Raw genomic sequence first — 18,961 nt, forward strand, 5'->3', positions numbered from 1 at the left:
CACACTGTGTAATAAATACCTGGCCTTGCCTTTCCAACGTTCGTCACAGAGCAAAGGAAATGCAGAGTGCAACAAATGATTGCAGAAGTAATGCAGGAAATAGTGCTGAGGTCAGGTTCTGCCACTTGTGAGATCACAGGCAAACTATCTGGCTCATGAGTTTGTTGTGAGAAGTGAATGCATTCATGTGCAAAAAAACGCTTAGAACAATGCCTGGACCACTGCAAGCAATCAACAAACTTGGCTTTCTCCCGATTTTCACAGTAGTCAGGCAGCCAACGAACGTCATGGCCCCTTTAAGGGACACGCCCACTTTGGCAGTAAGCGGAAGTACACGCTCAGGGCTCGGGGTGTGACTTCAGAGTCCCGGAAGTGACCTCGGAGCCCCTCAGAAACATGGCCGCAGGACGTTCTTTTGGACGCGGTCACGGGCATCTCCGTGACGCAGGACGAGTTAGAGCGTCCCGTGGGGTTTCCATGGTGCCGCCCTCAGCCCCCAGTTCCTCCGCTTTCTCTCCCGCCTGAGCGCCGCGCGAACAAGAAGTCAAGCGGCCGGTCCGCCCGTGACGTCACGCCGCTTGGGGGCGGGGCTAGGAAGCAGGTGACGCTCTAGCGGAGCTCGCGCGGAGCTCTATGCTCCCGAGCGCTAGTGTGCGCCGCTCCTGCGCGTCGGGGCGGACGTTGCCCCTTTAATCGGCAGAGGGTGGTCCCGAGGAGGTCCCGCGAGAGCCGAAGGGGGCGGGGGGCGGTGCCGAGGCTGGGGGCCCGTGGCGGATGGAGGCCGAGATGGAGCCGGAGACTCTGGAGGCGCGAATCAGTGAGTGTCCGGGAGGGGCGCGGGCCGGGCCGGAACCGGAACCGGGGGCCCGAGGCGGGTCCCTTCCCGGCGGGGGCGGGGTACGGGGCGCCCCCTCCTCACGCCCCGCCCCGGTCCCGGGAGGGGCGGTGCCCCGAGCGGGTACCTGCGACCCTGAGATGAAGGAAGACCCACCAACTGGGTGGACTGCCCATCCGCTCCCGGGGCGGCAACCCTCGGGGAAGAGTGAGCTGCGTCCGACTCTGCGCCCAGCAGCCCCGGGACTGAGAAAGCAGCCTCCGACCCACTCGGGCCCCGACTTCTCCACCGAGTCTGCTCCTGGGGTCGCGGGAGGGAGCGAGGGAGCAAGCGAGCGCAGGGCTGCACCTCAGGCCCGGGAGGGAAGGACCCTGCTCCCTGCGGGGCCCGAGTCCTCCACTCTCTGGTCCTGCACGTCCTGACTCCCCCCTGTCCTTTCCCTTGAGCTTGCAACTTCTCAGATTTGCTGGTTCCCCCGCCTAGGAAGGGAGGACCCACTGACCCATCTGATCCCCCAAGCTCTGGCCACACAGTAAGAAACCCCCAAACCCTACAGGCTTGAAAGGGCCCATCTCGAACTCCAGAAGTAATTTCAAGTTTTCTGTCACCACCCTCAGCCCAGCCCCTCAGCCTCTGCACCTCCACCCAAGGCTCCTTTCCCAGCCGTAGCCGAACTTCCTCCAAAGGCCCCTGCACCCCTTCCTCTGAATCTTCAGACACGGCTTCCTACCGCCCAGGCTCCTGAGCCCTCCACTGAGCTCCCTACCCTGCAGTGCTGACATCCCTGGCTCTCACAGCCCCGCTCCCGGACTCTGCCCCAGAAAGCTGTGGGTTGCTTCTCCCTGGGCTAGTGTTGGACCCGTGCCTGTGCCAGGGCCTCGGGGAGGCCTCTGGGTCTACGCTCAGCGCAGCACCTCGGCCTCGGGCACAACAGGAAGCTTCCAGGGGTGAGCAGGGTTGACCCCCTGAGGTTAGCCCCAGAAGCACACCGTCCTCTGGGATGTTTTGGTGTGGGTCTGGCAGGGGGAGAGGGAGGGAGTGGAAAGGAGGCACTCGGCCGCCATCGAGACTGCTCCAGAACGCCACAAGTGTCCAGGTCGCAGCAGCAACTTGGGGGGATGGGCAGGTCCCTGGCTGACAGATGTGACGGGCAGGCTGAAGGACCTGAGGTCTGATGATACGAAACAGTGTCGGGTTTAGCAACAATGGGAACTTTCTGGAAGACCAAAGACTGTGGCCTGAGAAACAGAGGGGAATCAGGACTCCTGGTTGGGCAGTAGGCTGGGCCCCAATAAATTGGGACCGACATTTTTTTCTCTCTTTCTTTCCCTTTGTGCCCTAGCAAAATTGCAAGCTCTTCCCTTGGGCTGGTTAGAGGTTAAAAGTAGCCTCCGATGGGTAAATGATGACGTTTGTCACCACTGGAGTGACAGGGTAAAGTCACACCTCCCTGGAGGTGTTCTTCCCTGCTTCCTGCCCGGGAAGGTGCCCTCTCCTTCCTCCCAGAGGTAATGGGCCTGGGGCTTGGGGCCAGGGCCAGAGAAGTTGGTCCGATCTCCTTGGACCAGAGGCCCTCACTCAGAGAGAGATGCAGGGGAGAACGCTGATGGCTCGTGATTGCGCAGCTTCCTTGCTGGGTTCTGACTCAGGAGCCGTCTCTAGAACCCGCCTCTCTGTCCACACTCAGACTCACATGTCTGACACTGGAAGGGACTTCCTGTTTCAGGGTCCCCCCCCCCCCCCCCTCAGTGAGTGTCATTGAGTGGGTAATAGCCCAATTCTCTCAGGCTGGTGTTCCCCAGCCTCTGGCCAGGTTGGGGTGCTAGGAGGGGGAGTAGATGACCACGCTTATGGGGGGTGTCTCTTCCTGGTATCCTGGGTGGTCAGCAGGACTTCATTTCTCTAAGGGACTGGAGGGCTCCTGGAACAGAGATTTATACCCAGAGAGAAAATGCTTCATTCAGATATCTGCTCAGCTGTACCAGAGAGTAGCCTCCGCCCCCCTTCTCTATCTTCTCCTGCTGTTTTTCTTTCTAGCACTTCACAGCAGCGTACAGTATTCTGTGTGGGGTGTTTGTCTGAGTAGTCAGTGTCTCTTGCTGGCCTGTGAACTCCAGGAGGGCAGGGATTGTGTCTTGGTCACTGCTGTGGCCCCAGCACTCAGAGTGTTTATCGAATAAATATGAATTGAATGAATGGCTGCCAGTCACTAGGCTCCCAGGGCTGCGGGCCTCCCACAGCACAGGAGCCCAAGTGGGCAGCTGCCGCGGGCTGGGTCTCCAGCCGCCTCCTGTCCACAGATCCTGCTCTGTCCCACCTCCTGGGCTGTGTTCCCTCCACGGCGCTGGCTCAGGCTCAGGCTTGGGCAGGCCTGGCCAGGACAGGGGGAAGCTTGGAGACAGGCTCTGGGGAAGTAGTGAGGATCTGCCTCCGCCTGCCCCACAGCTTTGTCCTGTGTGAAGCATTTCGTCATCCCAACCCAGTCTGTATTTCCATCCAACTTTACAAATGGGGAAACGGAGGCCTGGGGAAGCTCTGTGACCTACTTGGTGGTGGTTTAACCGATGTGGGAGTTAAGGGAGGTGACGGTGAGGCCTTGTTTACCACCCCCTCCTTACCACTCCTGCCTGCCTACAGCTGAACCCTCATTCATTCGTTTACCAGGGGAGATGGACAGGTACACAAGTAGCTGGGTGTGGGTAGCAGCTTGGGCCTATGGTGAAGGTCAGGGCTGAGGGACACAGAAGAAAGAGCCGAGGCAGCAATACCAACTTGAGGATGAGTGGGAGCTAGCAAGGAATTCCTGGAGGAGGTGATGCCTCAGCCATACTCCTTACCAAGGCCCTCATGCTCTGCCCGGTGCTCAGTTATCTACATCTCTTCTCCCACAGCCCTGGGCTGTTCAGAGGCATGCATACCCCACCTGGTAACTCCCTCCACTCCCTGCTTGCATTGCCTCTTCCAGGCAGCCTCCCCTGGCCCCGGGCTCGACTGAGTCCCCTCTCCAGTTCCTGCGGCTCCGTTGCCTCCCTCTGCCTCCTTGTATTGAGAACCTAGTTCCTTTGGCCCACTTGCCAGCCAGGCGGACTCCTGAGGGAGGAACTAGACGTTTATTTTTCTCCTGCTTCTGGGTCTCCTCTGAGCATAAATTTCATGAGAATCATGGGGACACTGTTTCCAGGAGCAGAATCAGAGGAGCGGTGGGCATGGCAGACATACAGCTGTAGGGGCGGGACAGTGGGGAGTAGGACAGTCTCTAAAAGCGGGCCCTTCAGGGAGAAGCCGGAAGGGGAAGCCAGTGGACAGCCTGCCTTCTGTCCATGGACCGGACTGAAACATCAGCCCTCGGGTCTTGAAGTTGTGGCAGCTGGCCTTTTTGTGGGCTCAGTCACACACCCTGCCCCCTACTGACCAATCCCCACTGCTGGGACAGGGAGTGAGAGGCAGGGATCGCTTTGCTAGGCCACACTGACCCTCTCTCCTCCTACAGACAGAGCCACGAACCCCCTCAACAAGGAGCTGAACTGGGCCAGCATCAACGGCTTCTGTGAGCAACTCAACCAGGACTTTGAGGGGTAGGTGGTCTCTCTCCCTCTTTTGCTCATACTCAGCAGAATCCGCTGTGTACCTGCTGTGCACACCGCAGACGCTAGCCTCGGGCAGAGATGTTTCCATTCTTAATGCTCTCACAAATATTTTTTTTTATTTAGTGGTTGATTTAGGGGGGGTGGGGGAGAGAATCAACGATTTGGTGTTCCGCTTATTTATGCATTCATTGGTTGATTCTTCTATGTGCTCTGACCAGGAATCGAACTTGGTGTATTGGGATGATGCTCTAACCAACTGAGCTACCCAGCCAGGGCTAATGTGCTCACAAATTAATGACAGTAGTGGGCACTCGGTACTGAGTGCTGCTTAGGCGCCAATCTCTGAGGTGAGCCTTGCTGGACCCATTTTACAGGTGAAGAAACTGAGGCTATAGGGATTCAGCAGTTGCCCCAGTATCTCACAGAGAGAAAATGGTAGTCCTGAGCTTGTGAAAATGCACATTTTGGGGCTGCCCCAGACTTGGACTAGATGCTGGGCAGGGGTCTTAGGGTAGATATGTTAGTGGGTTCCCAGGTGATGCTGAAGTTTGGGGAGCACAGCTCAATGTGCTCCTCCCCCAGTGCAGCACTCCACTCGGGGGGGCCATGCAGACAGCATGACGACTGCTTGGGGGCGACTCCCCTCCCCTGTTAGTGGGGCAGGTAATTGAATGCTTCTGAGATCCCATTCCTTCAACTGTAAAGTGGGGCGCGGGTGCCGCCCACCTCAGGGGGCTCTTGTGAAGCTTGGGCAGGAAAGCACGCAGTACGTGGTAGCTGTTACTGTCCCTAGTGACAGGTCTTTTAGGATCTGGTAGCCGATACCACCGCCTCCGCCATGAAACTGCTCTGATTTCCCCTAGAATGTCCTTAGTTCCCAGGGAGCTATGTCTGCCCATCTCTCCTGGTACATTGTCTTGTTCTGCTCCCAGCCTGGGCCCTTGAAGGCTGTGTCATCTCTCCATACTTGTGTCTATGCTGAGCCAAGGACACGGCAGGTCATAGTGCTTGTAAAGCTGGCCAAGGGGCTGAGCTCATGCCTTTTGAAGGTCCCAGCCTGCACTCCCTGCCTGGCCCTACCCCATCACGCCACAGTCTCCAGCCCTGCCCTTGATCCAGAGAGGGAGCTGGGCCTTTGCATCTGCCCTGCAGGAGCCACTGAGGGCTACGGCCTTAGGGTAGTGAGGCAGCCCCCACCCCTTCCCCGGGCGCCTGAGCTGTGTGGCTATTCTAGCTCTGTCTCTTCCTCTCACCCAGGCCTCCACTTGCCACCCGGCTATTGGCCCACAAGATCCAGTCCCCGCAGGAGTGGGAGGCGATTCAGGCCCTGACGGTGAGGAGAAGGGGAAAGAGGGTGCTGGTCAACCGCCAACCACGTGGATAGCACCAGGGGAGGCCAAGACTGGGGTTTTTGGGGTCCCATCAGACTCTTCAGGGCCCAAGGGCGTTGTGCCAAGATGGCCTAGAATGGGGGTCTGGGCCATCCCCTGAGGGTCCCACAGCAACCAGTGGGCTGGCCTCCTATCCCAGACCCTGCACAGGCAGGTCTCTTGTGGGGAGGAAGCCCCTAAGGTCATCTGGTCCAGAGGTTCCCCACCCAGAGCTGCTGGGTCAGAACTACAGTACCTGCATCCAGGAATCTGCATGTTTACAAAGCTCCCAGGTGCACTGCGGAGCCAGCCCAGCCCATCAGTGATCTCCAGACACAGGAGTACAAGGAGAGATGCCTGGGCTCAGGCCCGAGGTCTCTTGCCAATAGCAGAAGAGGACGGGGTGCAGTGCAGCCCCCAAGCATGGGTCATATAGCAACTGACTATGTACCCAAGCTGATTTTAGGTGGTAGTGATAAACAGGTTTTCTTTTAATAGTTATGTCTTTATTTTTACACATTAAGTTTTTTGTTTTGTTTCTCAAACACACACTAGTCCTATGATTTCACAGACATATAGCCTAGAATAAGGCTAAGATAGATGGTGCCTATTTAAGTTTAAAAAAACAATCATAGCAATATAGTAAGAAAATAATTTACAAATGGTATCGAGATGGCCAAGCCAGGAGGTGGTGACCAGTCTCAGGGCCTCTGAACCTCCGAACCCTCTTGTCCTCACAAGTCACTTTCTCCCTTACAAAACCCTGGACTTCTGGGCCGCCTCCTCTGACCCTCCCGGGGTCCCCGCACCCCGCCTCCCCCCAGGTGCTGGAAACATGCATGAAGAGCTGCGGCAAGAGGTTCCACGATGAGGTGGGCAAGTTCCGCTTTCTCAACGAGCTCATCAAGGTTGTGTCTCCCAAGGTGGGTGCTCCCAGCCCAAGCTCAGCCCTGTGCCGTCTGATGGGTGACGGACTGCACCTCATCCTAGGGCCTCCTCCTGGGGCTCACGCTCCTCCTACTACCTCGGCCCCCATTAGAAATCTCACCGGCAGGAGCACAGACCCTCTTTCCTGGTCCCCTTCACACCGCCGAGTCCGGGGCAGCTAATTTCTAGGCAGAGTGCTTCCGCTGACACGGCGGCTGGCCCTGGAGCTGCCTGGTACTTAGGGGCAGACAGCTGCAGGGAGTGCACAGCTCTGGCAATGAGATCTCCCTGCAGACCTGGCCATGGCGCCCCACCTGTCCCCACTTCACAAGAGTGGCTCCCTTGAGGCCTAGGATGCTGAGGCCCCAAACCTGAGTGATGGAGCCTGCTGGCTCCAGATGGGCCACGCCCCCAGCTTGCCCGAGGAGTCCTCCCATGGGTCATGAAAATGTTTGGTGCCCCTACCTCCTTCGCCCTTCCTCACTCAGACCTGCTGTCCTGAGTGGCTAAATGATCCAGCTGGCCCCCCATTCTCCTCCCAGAAGGTGACTTGTGTGAGAGCCAGTTCCCTTAGCCTAGTGTACTGCTGGGGGGCTGAGGGGTCCAGGGCCGAGCATGTCCACAGCTGCCCCTGCCCTAGTCAGTCCGGTGGCGGCTCCTTCCTGAGGTCACAGAGTTAAACCTTACATGAGCAGGCACTGGGCTCTGTGCCTTTGCCATGTAAGCTCTGCATCCTCATTGCGGGGAAACGGAGGCATGCAGCGTTAGCACAGCTAGCGAGTGACAGAGCTAGCAGGGGAGGTCCGTCTGTGCCAGGCTGCTTGGGTGGGATGTGAGGGCCTTAGAGGCCAGCTTTGCGAGGGAGTTCGGAGGAGACAGCCAGCCAACGTCAAGGGCTTCCCCTCCCTTGGTCTTTGAAGTACCTGGGCTCTCGGACATCGGAGAAGGTGAAGAACAAGATCTTAGAGCTGCTCTACAGCTGGACGGTCGGCCTGCCCGAGGAAGTGAAGATTGCCGAGGCCTACCAGATGCTCAAGAAGCAGGGTGAGGCCCCGGCGCCGGGGCTTGGCCGCGCCTCCCACTCCTCCCTCCTGGGCACCCGCTACTTTGGAGCTCTGGCAGCAAGGTCATGGGTCTGCCCTTTAACTCCCCAAGAACATAGCCAGTGAAGCCTTTTTGTTGTCCTGCCTGAGGCTGGCTTGGGTGGAGAGAAGGTGGGTTTGGGTCAGGTTTCCCTTCAGAGAGTGGCCCCCATGGAATGGCCTCAAATTATGGGTGCCCAAGCTCTTCCCCATGCAATTCAACGATAGGTCAGGAGCAGGCCTTGGCCCACCAGTCTAGAGCCAGCATGCTGGAGAAAGACTCCCTCCACCGTCCTTTCTGTGCTTACCTGGCCACGGCCCCATCACACCCCCTGCCCCTGGGCCTGGGCCCTTCTGACAGCCTTCCCACCACCTGTCTACTCTAGGAATAGTGAAGTCCGACCCCAAGCTTCCAGATGATGCCATCTTTCCCCATCCTCCTCCTCGGTCCAAGAATGTAATCTTCGAAGATGAGGAGAAATCCAAGGTGAGGCTCCAAGGAGGGGTAGACGAGGGCTCTAGGGCCCACTTGGGGGTCAGTGAATTCCAACCCCTGGCTGCCCTGCCCTTGAAGCAGAGGCTGAAGATGAGCATCCTCTGTGGTGGGTGACAGGCACCGTTTCTCAAGCACTTCCTGCATGCTGAGTACTCCCCATACGGTGACCTGCATTCAGTAAACACAGGAGAGCGTCTGGTGTCCGTGGGGTTGGTTTGAGGGCATTTCATAGGTTGCCCAGGCATTTGCATGTCTTTATGTCATTCACCCTTTGAACGTAATTTCATTCGCTTTTTTAAAAGAAGCATGTGTTCATGGGCAAGAAATGAAACTGCACAGGAGGTAAGATGCACAGTAAAAGCTCCTGCCTACCTCACCCACCCCAGAGGGTAACCACAGCTAAGCTTCTTGTACACACTTCCAGAAAGGCTCTCTAACAGCGGTAACAGGATGCTTTGCACCATTTGTTGAGAACTTATTTCTGCCGGGAACTGTGGGGAGCACTTATGCGCAGTGTCTCAGTTGTCCTGTGGCCACCCCATCAGGTGTCAGTAGATTCTCGCCATTTCATGAGAGCTTAGGTAACATCCCACAGCCAGGAAGTGGGGAGCCAGCGCGTGACCCCAGGCCCACTCCCTGCCAACGTGGTCACGCCCTCCTGTCTTCGCAGATGCTGGCCCGCCTGCTGAAGAGCTCCCACCCGGAGGACCTCCGAGCGGCCAACAAACTCATCAAGGAGATGGTGCAAGAGGTGATGACCGAGCCAGGGCACAGGGAGGAGGGGCTGCGAGCTGGGGTGGATGTGCATAGGAGGGATTCTGCAGTGACCCAGCTAAGGGGCTGTCACAGCAGTGAAGGAGCTGACTGACTGTGGGACCCCAGTGGGCTGAACCAGGACCACTGTAGAGGGAAGAATTTCCCAGCAGCCAAGTCCATCTTCCCTGGATCTTTTCCATAAAAATTCGGAATAAATTAAGTTTTACTGCATTTAGAGAGAGAGAGAGAGAGAGAGAGAATAATGTATGTTTAATTTATAAATAAATACAGATGCTCCTTGACTTACAATGGGGTTACATCCCATAAATCCATTGTAAGTTGAAAATGTTTTAAATCAAAAAAGTGTTTAATACACCTAAGCTACCAAACATTATAGCTTAGCCTAGCCTACCTTAACCCCTAGAGTGCCGGGGAGTGCGACCGCGCTCCTCCTGTCTTTTGCCAAAAGTGCCGGGAGCGCTATCGCGCTCCTCCTGCAGTGTCCAGTTCTAAGTCTGCTTTTATTAGTGATGGTGATATTGCTAAATATGTCAATTCTTGCTGTGAAGATGACGATTTTGTGGAAGATATTGAATATGTAACGTCATTTACTTGCAATTCATAATTTTTTTCCTAAACTGCTGTAAAATCAGCAAAAATGCCTTGGCAATTTTAGCATAGTTCCTAGGATATTGGTTGGCACTCAAAGGGTTAAATATGCTCACAACACACATTAGCCTACAGTTGGGCAAAATCATCTAACACAGAGCCTATTTTTGACTATCATGTAATTTATGCATATCGTTTTCACACCATCATAAAGTAAAAAAGTCGTAAGTTGAACCATATAATTTGGGGACCATCTGTATACATATATCATGGGTGCACGCTGAAACATTTTTTTATTGATAAAGACAAGTTCTCAAAAGAGTTTACAGTCTGGAGCCCCAGAGGGCAGAAGTTCTGGGTTGTCTCTTAAAGTCAGGCTGCTCTGACAGCCAAGAGCAAGTGCAGGGTGGCCCCTCGCAAGGCGAGTGACGTATCCCAAGACGGCTCGGCACAAGCCCTCCTTTCATGCCACGAGGGAGGAACATGCGTAGTAAGGAGAGTTGGCCTGGGCAGCAGGGGCACTTCCTGCAGTGCCTTTCAAGGATGAGTGCCCATCCATTTGCCAGGACTAATGACATTGGCAGGGGTCACTGCACTGGTTTCCAGATTGCACTTGATGACCATTAAGGTCTTTCACTCTCAAGTACCAGAACCTCCTTTCAAGAGACAAACATGAGGAAGGCAAGGCTCATGTAGAACCACAGGTGTAGTAGGCCTGGGCCCTGGTCCTCCAGAATCACCTGGCAAGCGTGTTAGAGACCCAGATTCCTGGGCCATCCCTGGAGACTGGCTGAGGGCCCAGGAAGTTCTTAGGGGCCATGCAGACACCTGGGTCCAGGGGGCACTGGCAGGAGGAGAGGAAATGAGGAGGGTTGGCTGAGGGCTTCTTGGACCAGGGTCCCCTACTCCGGGCATGAGGGGCTCTTAGCAGTGTCTGCCTTGACACCCAGCGAGCAGGCCCCGGGAACAGAGTGGTGTGGGCAGTGCTTGGCTCGGGGCTGGGCCTGACCCAGCTCTCAGGGGCGTTTGCCGATGCCTCCCTAGGACCAGAAGCGGATGGAGAAGATCTCGAAGCGGGTGAGTGCCATTGAGGAGGTGAACAACAACGTGAAACTGCTGACGGAGATGGTGATGAGCCACAGCCAGGGCGGTGCTGCAGCCCAGAGCAGTGAGGACCTTATGAAGGTGCGCCTGTCTCCACCCTGTCCCAGTCCACTCAGCCAGCCTGCAGCCCTGACCTGCCACCCTACTGCCCCCAGGAACTGTACCAGCGCTGTGAGCGGATGCGACCCACACTCTTCCGACTGGCCAGTGACACAGAGGACAATGACGAGGCCTTAGGTGAGCCCCTGGCAGAGCCGGCTCATCGCTCTATCTACTTTTCCACCTCTCCCAGGGCCTGCCGAGTACCTGCAGTTAGCAGGAGCTACCACCAGGGGGCCCCTTTCTCCAGCATTGACCTTGGGTTTCTCCTAGCTGAGGAAGAAGGAAGCGGGGAGCTGATCTGATATCCTGAGAGACCCTGGGCCAAGCCCCTTCACAGACACCTCATTTACTGCGCACAAGCTGCACAGGAGGGGAAATTGCCGCCATTTCACAGCTAGTGCTGGGGCGGGGGTGGGGGGACGGGAGGGGGTTGGAGTGACTTGCCCAGATCACAGAACAGAGGCAGAACCAGGGTGGAGCAGGGTTCTCCCTGCAGACACTGCCTCCCTGGTAAGGGCTACAAACTGAGAGCGGATCCCACAGGCTGGGCAGTTCCAGAGCTGAGCCTGTGGCTTCTGCTAGGGCCACGTATCAGGTTCTCATCCTGTTCTCTGCTACCACATCAGCTGGGCCTCTTGGGCGGCGGTCTGGGTACCCTCTCAGCACCTCATTCAGCGGGAGCTCACTTAGCGCCTCCCACGGGCCAGGGACCTGGTCTCCACCAAGAGGCTCACTGTCCAGATCCCTCGAAGCCCTGGCTCCCCAGGAGGTGATACTGACAAGGGCCTACTGTGTGCCAGACACTGTTCTAGGCCCTCAGGGATGTGGCAGTGATCAACATGGACACAAGCCACAACCTCATGGAGCTTGTAGCCTAATGAGAGGAGTCGGACAGTAAGCCCAGGGCGTGAGCAGTGGCAGTTTGTCAGGTGGTGCTGAGAGACATGGAGAAAAACAAGTGGGATTAAAGGAGGCTTCCCCAAAGTGACCTGGGTGAAGACCTGAAGGCAGGAAGGGGGGAAGCACACAGAGATCTGGGGTATCGACAGCAGAGCCGTGTGGAGGCCTGGAGCGGGGCCATGCACTGAGTGCAGGGGCTGGCACGGGGCAGTGTGGAGGGAGCAGTGGACAAGGGTGACCGAGGGCCTGAGTCTGAGTAGATGAGATGGGATGCCCGCCGCCCCACTCCCTCACGAGGGCTGCTCATCTCCCCACAGAGGCCCCACATGCCTTCACACTGGCCTCTCCCTTTCTGCCCATTGCAGCGGAGATCCTGCAGGCCAACGACAACCTCACCCAGGTGATCAACCTGTACAAGCAGCTGGTGCGGGGCGAGGAGGTCAATGGAGATGCTGCTGCCGGCTCCATCCCTGGTGAGGAGGCGCAGGAGATTGGGAAGGGGCCCCCCAGGCTGGAGGGGGCAGAGTCTCAGGTGGTGCACTGGTCCCAGAGCTGCTAGCAGTGACCACCAGGGTGAAGGCCCCCAGGGAGAGAGTCTGTGCCGCGCCTGCAGCTGTGGGGAGTGGAAGTCTGGATGTGGGACGAAGCGGGAGGGAGCCGAGGGTTTGGCAAGGACAGGCAGAAGGAGGAAGACCTTTTGACAACTCGGGCACCTCTGGTGCAGGGCTGGATGACACCCCAAGGCTTAGTCTCATCAGAAGTGGTAGGAGGGTCTGACAATAAGGGTAAAACACCGCTCTGGGACCCACAGAAGAGGTTGGAATTGGCCCTTTGGGGAGGGGGGGGCACTGTGCAGAAGCAGTAGAGTTTAAGCAGGGCCTTAAGGGTGGGAGGCAGTTCACCAAGTAGAAGAAGCAAATCCCTTCCAGACAGAAGGAATAGCATGTGCTGAGGAAAGGGCTCAGTGGGCAGATTTAGGGGCAGGGGCCGTGTGGCCAAGGCGGGGGGAAGCAGGGGAGTCATGACGGGTGGGGGGACAGCTGCCCCTCAACCCCCATAGACTCTGAGAACCTGAGCGTCCTCCCCAGGACTTGCCTGACTCTCCTTTCCCACCCAGGGAGCACCTCGGCCCTGTTGGACCTCTCAGGCCTGGATCTCCCTCCTTCAGGCACCACCTACCCAGCCATGCCCACCTGCCCGGTCACCCAGGGCAGCCCCGAGCAGCCCAGCGCCTCCGTTTCCCTGCTTGATGATGAGCTCATGTCTCTGGGTGAGGATGGGCCGGGCCTGGAGCGGGTGGGCTCAGCTGCAGGTGGGGCTGGTGCCCGTACACGAGCTGCTTGCAGAGCCTGGTCAGGTCAGCGTGTGAGTCCTCCCCTGAGCACTGTGGAGCTCCCCAGCCAGGAAAGGGAATGGGGACTTGGGGTGAGGAGTGAGACGAGGGGGACAGTGGGCCAGGTTCAGTTCCCCTCTCTGGGCATGTCAGCGTACCCTTCCTAGGAGGGTTGCCCACAGGGTCGCTTACACACCCACCTGCCCCTCTTCATTCAGAGCCAGAGGCCCTGCCTTGTCTCACAGAGCAGGGTGGGCGGCAGTGACAAGAAAGCCAAGGCAGCAGCCACTGATGGGGCGCTTGTTGCGAGTGGCCGAGCCCCCAGTGAGTGGCTGTGGCAAAGCCACCTCGGGAGAAGCGAGGTGTGCTGTGCACTTCCTGTCCCCGTGTCGCTTCAGCAGAGGCCTGAGCCTCCAGCTTCCTCTGGTTTCTTCTCGAAGGCAAAGGAAATGTGGGAACAGGAACCAGCAGTGCCAGGGCGGCACCCGCCCAGCTCTGGGACCACAAAGGGGGCTTTTCCTAAACGGTTCTGCAGCAGGAAGGGTGAGGGTGGGGGCAGGCTAGGCAGTGGGGACTTCCTGTGTGTCAGAGACGGCGTGCATCGCATTTATTACAACAGTCCTCCGAGGTGGGTGCTGCTGCTGTGGGCACAGGGCGGTTGTCACCAGCAAGGGGTCACACCACTGAGTGGCAGAGCTGTACTCAAACTCCAGCCAGTAGACCATGCTCTGGCCAAGTCTAGACTCGGCCACTTCCCAGCTCTGTGGCCTTGGACAGATTACTTAGCCCCTCTGAGCACCTGTTTTCTCATCCCTAAAAGAGGCATGAGAACCACATTCCTGCCTTATAAGCTGGTTTAAGCATTAAGTGAGACCCAGGGCTGAAGTGCCTGACACATCAGGGGGTGTAGGAAACGTTACCAGTTACCACCGTGGTGTCAGAGGTGTGGCCTGCGGAAGGGAGCCGATAGCCACAGCTTCCTGCGCCTTTGCCTGTCACAGGCCGGCCCTCACTTATTCAGGATTTGCTAGAAACAGGATAACTTGTCTTCTGTCGGTGAAGTCTGGGTGAACCTGGCCAGAGTGTGCTCCAGGGCAGGCAGAGGTCAGATTGGTTGGGGACCTGCTGCCTTCTACCGATCAGCAGCCTTCACAGGGCCCACAGCTCTCTGGCACCAGCGAGCCAGCCTTGTTGGCATGTGCCAAGGCAGATGGGGTCTTCACAGTCTGCCCCAGCCCACCTGCATTGTGCACATGGGGCCACTGCTGCCCAGCCAGCACCTTGCCCCTGGCTGCTCCGACTCTGGGCTAGGCCCCGGGCCCCGGGCCCCGTTCACTGTCCCACAGCGCCCTTCGGCCACTCAGAGGGCATCCCTCCAGTCAGTCGGCAGGGTGCTGCCCCCTGGCCATCTGGACCTTGAGGTCAGGAACCCCACTTGGTGTCTCCCACCTCCTGCACTGCTCCCCACCACCACCAGCAGCTGCCAGCTGGGGGTGCAGATGGAAGTCCTGACATCTGTAGTTGACTGGGCTTCTGAGCAGCAGCAGAGGAAGCATGTGTGGCCGGGAATGGGCTGTCGGGATGTTAGCTTCTCCTTCTGCTCTGTGGCTGGCTCCCTGTGAAAGTGCTGACGTGGGCTTTTCCCCTTTGAGCTGAGCCTCTCGGAGGAAGGAGTGCAGGGGGGAGGGTAGGAGCCAGGGACCCCAACCTATCACACAGGAGCCCCATGCCTCTCGCCTCTGCTCAGGGATCCAACTCCTTTATCTCTCTCTTGCTTCCCCGCAGGCCTCAGTGACCCCACACCACCTTCAGGCCCAAGCTTGGAGGGTGCTGGATGGAATAGCTTCCAGGTAGGAGGGCCTGGAACTAGCCTGACCCATCCTGGCAGCAGAGCACCTTGGTCAGGCAGCCAAGAGAGCAATGAGAGGAGATGAGCAGGAGGGACGGCCCAGGGGCTGAGGCCTCCATCCCCGGGTGGAGAAAGGCAGGCGGTCCTCTTACCTCCAGGTGCCCCTCCCTGCCAGTCTCAGCCTTGGGCCTCCCTTGGGTTGAGGTGGGGGCTCCTTATTCCTGTTCTCTTGAGGGTGATTTTGAGGTCCCTGGAATGTGATGGTTTCTAGAGTAGAACCCCAGACCAGGCCTGCCAGGCCTGACCCACTAGTGACCCTGCAGTGAGAGGGGTCAGGCCTGGCAGGAAGGTGGTCCCCATCCCTGCTGCTTCCCCAGACGTCACCTGCAGGGAGGGGAAGGGGCCTCCTTTTCAGCACCACCTCACCCACCTGCGTCCTTTGTATGCCCGACAGTCATCTAATGGCGCTGAACCCCCCGCCCCCGCTCCAGCACCCCGCACGGACAGTTGGCACCCCGTTCAGACATCCCTGCCAGCAAGCAGTGGTCTGGATGACCTGGACCTCCTGGGGAAGACCCTGCTACAGCAGTCACTGCCCCCGGAGTCCCAACAAGTGCGGTGGTGAGGGCACACACTGGCTGGCATGGGGGGAGCCCTCTCTGTCCCACAACCAGACCCGGCAGGGAGAGGCCCAGTGCCAGTGCGTTCCTGTGAGCAGTGGCTGCAGAGCACCACCTTGTGCCAAGCACTGCACTGGGTGCAAGGGTGTGCTGGGCCCGTCCCAGGGCATGGAGTTTATGAGAGAAAGGGGACCTGTGCCCCACTCAGGCGTCCCAGCACCTGAGAAAGATGGAGGGTCAACAGTGAGGAGGACACAGCCCCAGGGGGCGGGGGGAGGAGAGAGAGCTGCCCATTTCAAGGTGAGGAAACCGGGGCCAGAGAGACAGGGAGGTGTCAGGGACAGTCAGGAAGCCCACCTTCCCTGGGCCCCTGGTCTCTTGTTCACCAAAGAGTCACCTCTCAATGCACCGCCCTCCAATAAGGGAGAAGCAGCAGCCCGCCCCCCGGCTCACACTCCGGGACCTGCAGAATAAAAGCAGCAGCAGCTCACCCAGCACCAGTGCCGCCAGCCTCCACAGCACGTCCCCTGAGCCCCTGGGGCCTCTGCAGCAGCCCACGCAGACTGAGCTCTCGCTGGCCAACATCACTGTGCCCCTGGAGTCCATCAAACCCAGTGAGTAGGGCGGGGGCACGTGCGGGTGCAGGCTGGGCCAGGTCAGCTCACGGCCCAGCAGCACCACCCACCGCGTCGCCCCTCCAGGAGCTCTTTCTGGGGGACAGGTGGGAAAGTGGGCCTTTCTTCCCAGTCCTTTCTGCCCTGCCTGGCTCAGCGAGGAGCTCTGGGCAGGACCCTGCGCAGCCATCTCCTCATCCATCCCAGAGTGGCCCAGAACAGCCATATAAACTCCTGGCTCACCCAGGCAGCAGACTTCCGATGGCTGGCCCCCGGGACACAGGTTTGGGGTCTCCCCAAGATCACAAAACCAAACTGAGATAAAGATCCAGGTCTGGGTCTGGGCTTCTCCCGCCCGGGAGCAATAGGGGGCCCCCAGCAGCACAGGCCCTGCACAGACAGACAAAGACGCCCAGCCTTCTCAGCCTCGTCCATCCGTGACCAAGGGCGTCACACTTCTGTGTCCCGGGAGGTAGGTAGTGATGCCCCATCTTACCAGTAGGGAGGCCCTGAGCAGCGGAGTGACTAGACCAGGGTCACACAGTGAGACAGGACCCCACTTCACTGCAGCATGCCAGCCAGCAGCCGTGCACGGACTGGCAGAGCCCTGCATGGGGCTCTGTTCCCGGCTGGGTGTCTTGCCTCCGCCATGACACTGCACGTTCACCTGCCTTCCTGGGCATCAGTCTGTACCCCCGGCTGCACTGCTGCCCAGGATCGAGGCGAGGACCTAAGTTTGTGGGTTCATTCGTTCATTTCCAGCTGAGCAGCGAAGACCTGATGTGAGCCGGGTGTGGGGAGCTGGTCGGATGTGCTTGGGCTCGGGCCCAGCACCACCCATTGCCCTCTGCCCCTCTCCCCTGCAGGCAGCATCTTGCCGGTGACCGTGTACGACCAGCATGGCTTCCGGGTCCTCTTCCACTTCGCCCGAGACCCGCTGCCTGGGCGCTCCGACGTGCTGGTGGTGGTGGTTTCCATGCTGAGCACCGCCCCCCAGCCCATCCGCAACATCGTTTTCCAGTCAGCTGTCCCCAAGGTGACACTGTCATACCTCCCTCCTCTCAAGGCCGGGTGACTCCAGGCTAGACGGGGGCCAGCTGGGAGTGGGGACTCGGGGTAAAAAGGAACCAAAGGACAGAGCCCTAGGACCCCCCGAAGAGGAGCTGGCGGGCAGGCTGGGCTTGGCTCCTCGGGATGGGCAGGGGAAGCCAGGGCTAGCTGTGCCCGTCCTGCCCTCCTGTCCACAGGTCATGAAAGTGAAGCTGCAGCCACCCTCAGGCACGGAGCTGCCGGCGTTCAACCCCATCGTCCACCCCTCAGCTATCACCCAGGTCCTGCTCCTCGCCAACCCCCAGAAGGTGAGGGCCCAGCTGGGAGGGGGCACTGCTGTGGGGTGGGGGCAGCCTCCTCTCCACCTCTGACCCTCTGCCTTCACCGTCTCTGCCCCAGGAGAAGGTTCGCCTCCGCTACAAGCTCCTCTTCACCATGGGCGACCAGACCTACAACGAGATGGGGGATGTGGACCAGTTCCCCCCGCCCGAGACCTGGGGGAGCCTCTAGAACAGAGAGGGGAGGGGAGAGGAGGAGGGGGCAACGGGACTGGCCACTGGCTAGCCTGGGCAGGAGGCTGTGGTGGCCTAGGACACCCTTTGTCCCCATGGCCATATCCCCTGTGCCTGGTGCTTCTTCCCTCACCCCTGTGCCCCCCTCCTTCCTGAACCCCTCCCCTGCTGAGCCAAACCCAGCAGGAGGCTGGGCCTGGGTTTGCACTGCTGGGGACTTCACCACAGGCGGGAGCCTGCCACAGGGCAGGGCTGTGGCCCTGGAAGGACTTGGGGTCCTTGGGTGAAGCATGGCTGCCAGGCAGGGGCCGGGACCTCAGGCCCAGCCCAGACCTCAGCCTGGGGTGGGGTCATCCCGCCCGTCCTTATGCCTTATGGGAAGGCCCAGCCATAACTGGGAGCCACGCTGGAGCCAGGAACCAGCTCCGGCCTCCTCCATAGGAACTGGGTAACTGTGGGAGGTGAGGCCTGCACCCCCAGCTGTTTGCACTCTCTGGTGTGTGGTTTGACTCAGCTTTTATTTCTGAGTGGCCCTGTGGTCACCATCTCAGGGGGCCCAGTTGGGGGAGCCCCACCTGTCTCCTCCTCCTGGGGGTCTCCCTCTACGGGCCTGGCCCCTTTGCTCTCGGGCCTCCTGAGGAGCTGTGGGGGCCGTGCAACTGCTGGCCCAAGGGTAATGCCAGAGGCAGGTGGCCCCACTGGGGGCCCCAGGACTCTGGCCCAGGGAGGGCCTGCACTGGTTCTGAGAGTCCCCTTCATTCCTGGGCCTCTGCTGGGCCTCCTGTGGGTGTCTCGCCTCTGTCCATCTGTTTATGGGCAGGAGTGGTCAGTGTGTGAGTGAGAGCAGGAGTATTTATGAAAATAAAATGTCCTTTTTCCTGGACCAGCTCTTGTAGCCCTTCTGAGGTGAAGGGAGACGGAGACAGGAGGGGTCCCAGGGCTAACCTGCAGGCCTCTCTGCCTCTGCGTTTGGCGCTCAGGCCATGGTTCCTCTCCCCACCATCCCTGAGCCCTGCACAGGAAGAGGCCCTGCTTACGGGCCTGTGGCCAGTGCTGAGTCACCAGAGAGGGCTCAGGGCTGTGGCCGGCGGGCGCAGAGCCGTCCCAGCTGGAAAGGAGCAGCCCTCGCTCTGCTTGCTCCTGGCCTGCCAGGAGCCCTGGCTGCTCACAACTTCCTCCTGCTGCACTCGGCTCTCATAACACAACTGTGCTGCA

At 58.9% G+C, this 18,961-nt stretch overlaps 1 protein-coding gene across 4 annotated transcripts; it reads left to right on the forward strand.

Annotated features, from left to right (window-relative positions):
* The first annotated feature begins 409 nt into the window (after window positions 1-409).
* GGA1 (golgi associated, gamma adaptin ear containing, ARF binding protein 1) lies at window positions 410-18,629 on the forward strand. 4 transcript variants are annotated; one of them, XM_006102394.3, is made up of 17 exons: window positions 410-817; window positions 4,326-4,410; window positions 5,680-5,755; window positions 6,617-6,715; window positions 7,640-7,763; window positions 8,188-8,288; window positions 8,968-9,048; window positions 10,707-10,847; window positions 10,922-11,003; window positions 12,134-12,241; window positions 12,886-13,038; window positions 14,887-14,951; window positions 15,405-15,571; window positions 15,994-16,184; window positions 17,051-17,220; window positions 17,432-17,542; window positions 17,634-18,629. In XM_006102394.3, the coding sequence occupies exons 1-17, from the start codon at window positions 775-777 to the stop codon at window positions 17,742-17,744; spliced, it is 1,908 nt and encodes a 635-aa protein (XP_006102456.1). In that variant the 5' UTR covers window positions 410-774; the 3' UTR covers window positions 17,745-18,629. The 4 variants fall into 4 exon arrangements, with proteins under 4 accessions (XP_006102456.1, XP_023599554.1, XP_023599553.1 ...); XM_023743786.1 differs by lacking the exon at window positions 410-817 and adding an exon at window positions 969-1,042 and having other exon boundaries at window positions 12,937-13,038; XM_023743785.1 differs by lacking the exon at window positions 410-817 and adding an exon at window positions 974-1,042.
* Window positions 18,630-18,961: the final 332 nt, after the last annotated feature.

Source organism: Myotis lucifugus, unplaced genomic scaffold (assembly GCF_000147115.1).
Source record: "Myotis lucifugus unplaced genomic scaffold, Myoluc2.0 scaffold_413, whole genome shotgun sequence".
Taxonomy (NCBI): domain Eukaryota; kingdom Metazoa; phylum Chordata; class Mammalia; order Chiroptera; family Vespertilionidae; genus Myotis; species Myotis lucifugus.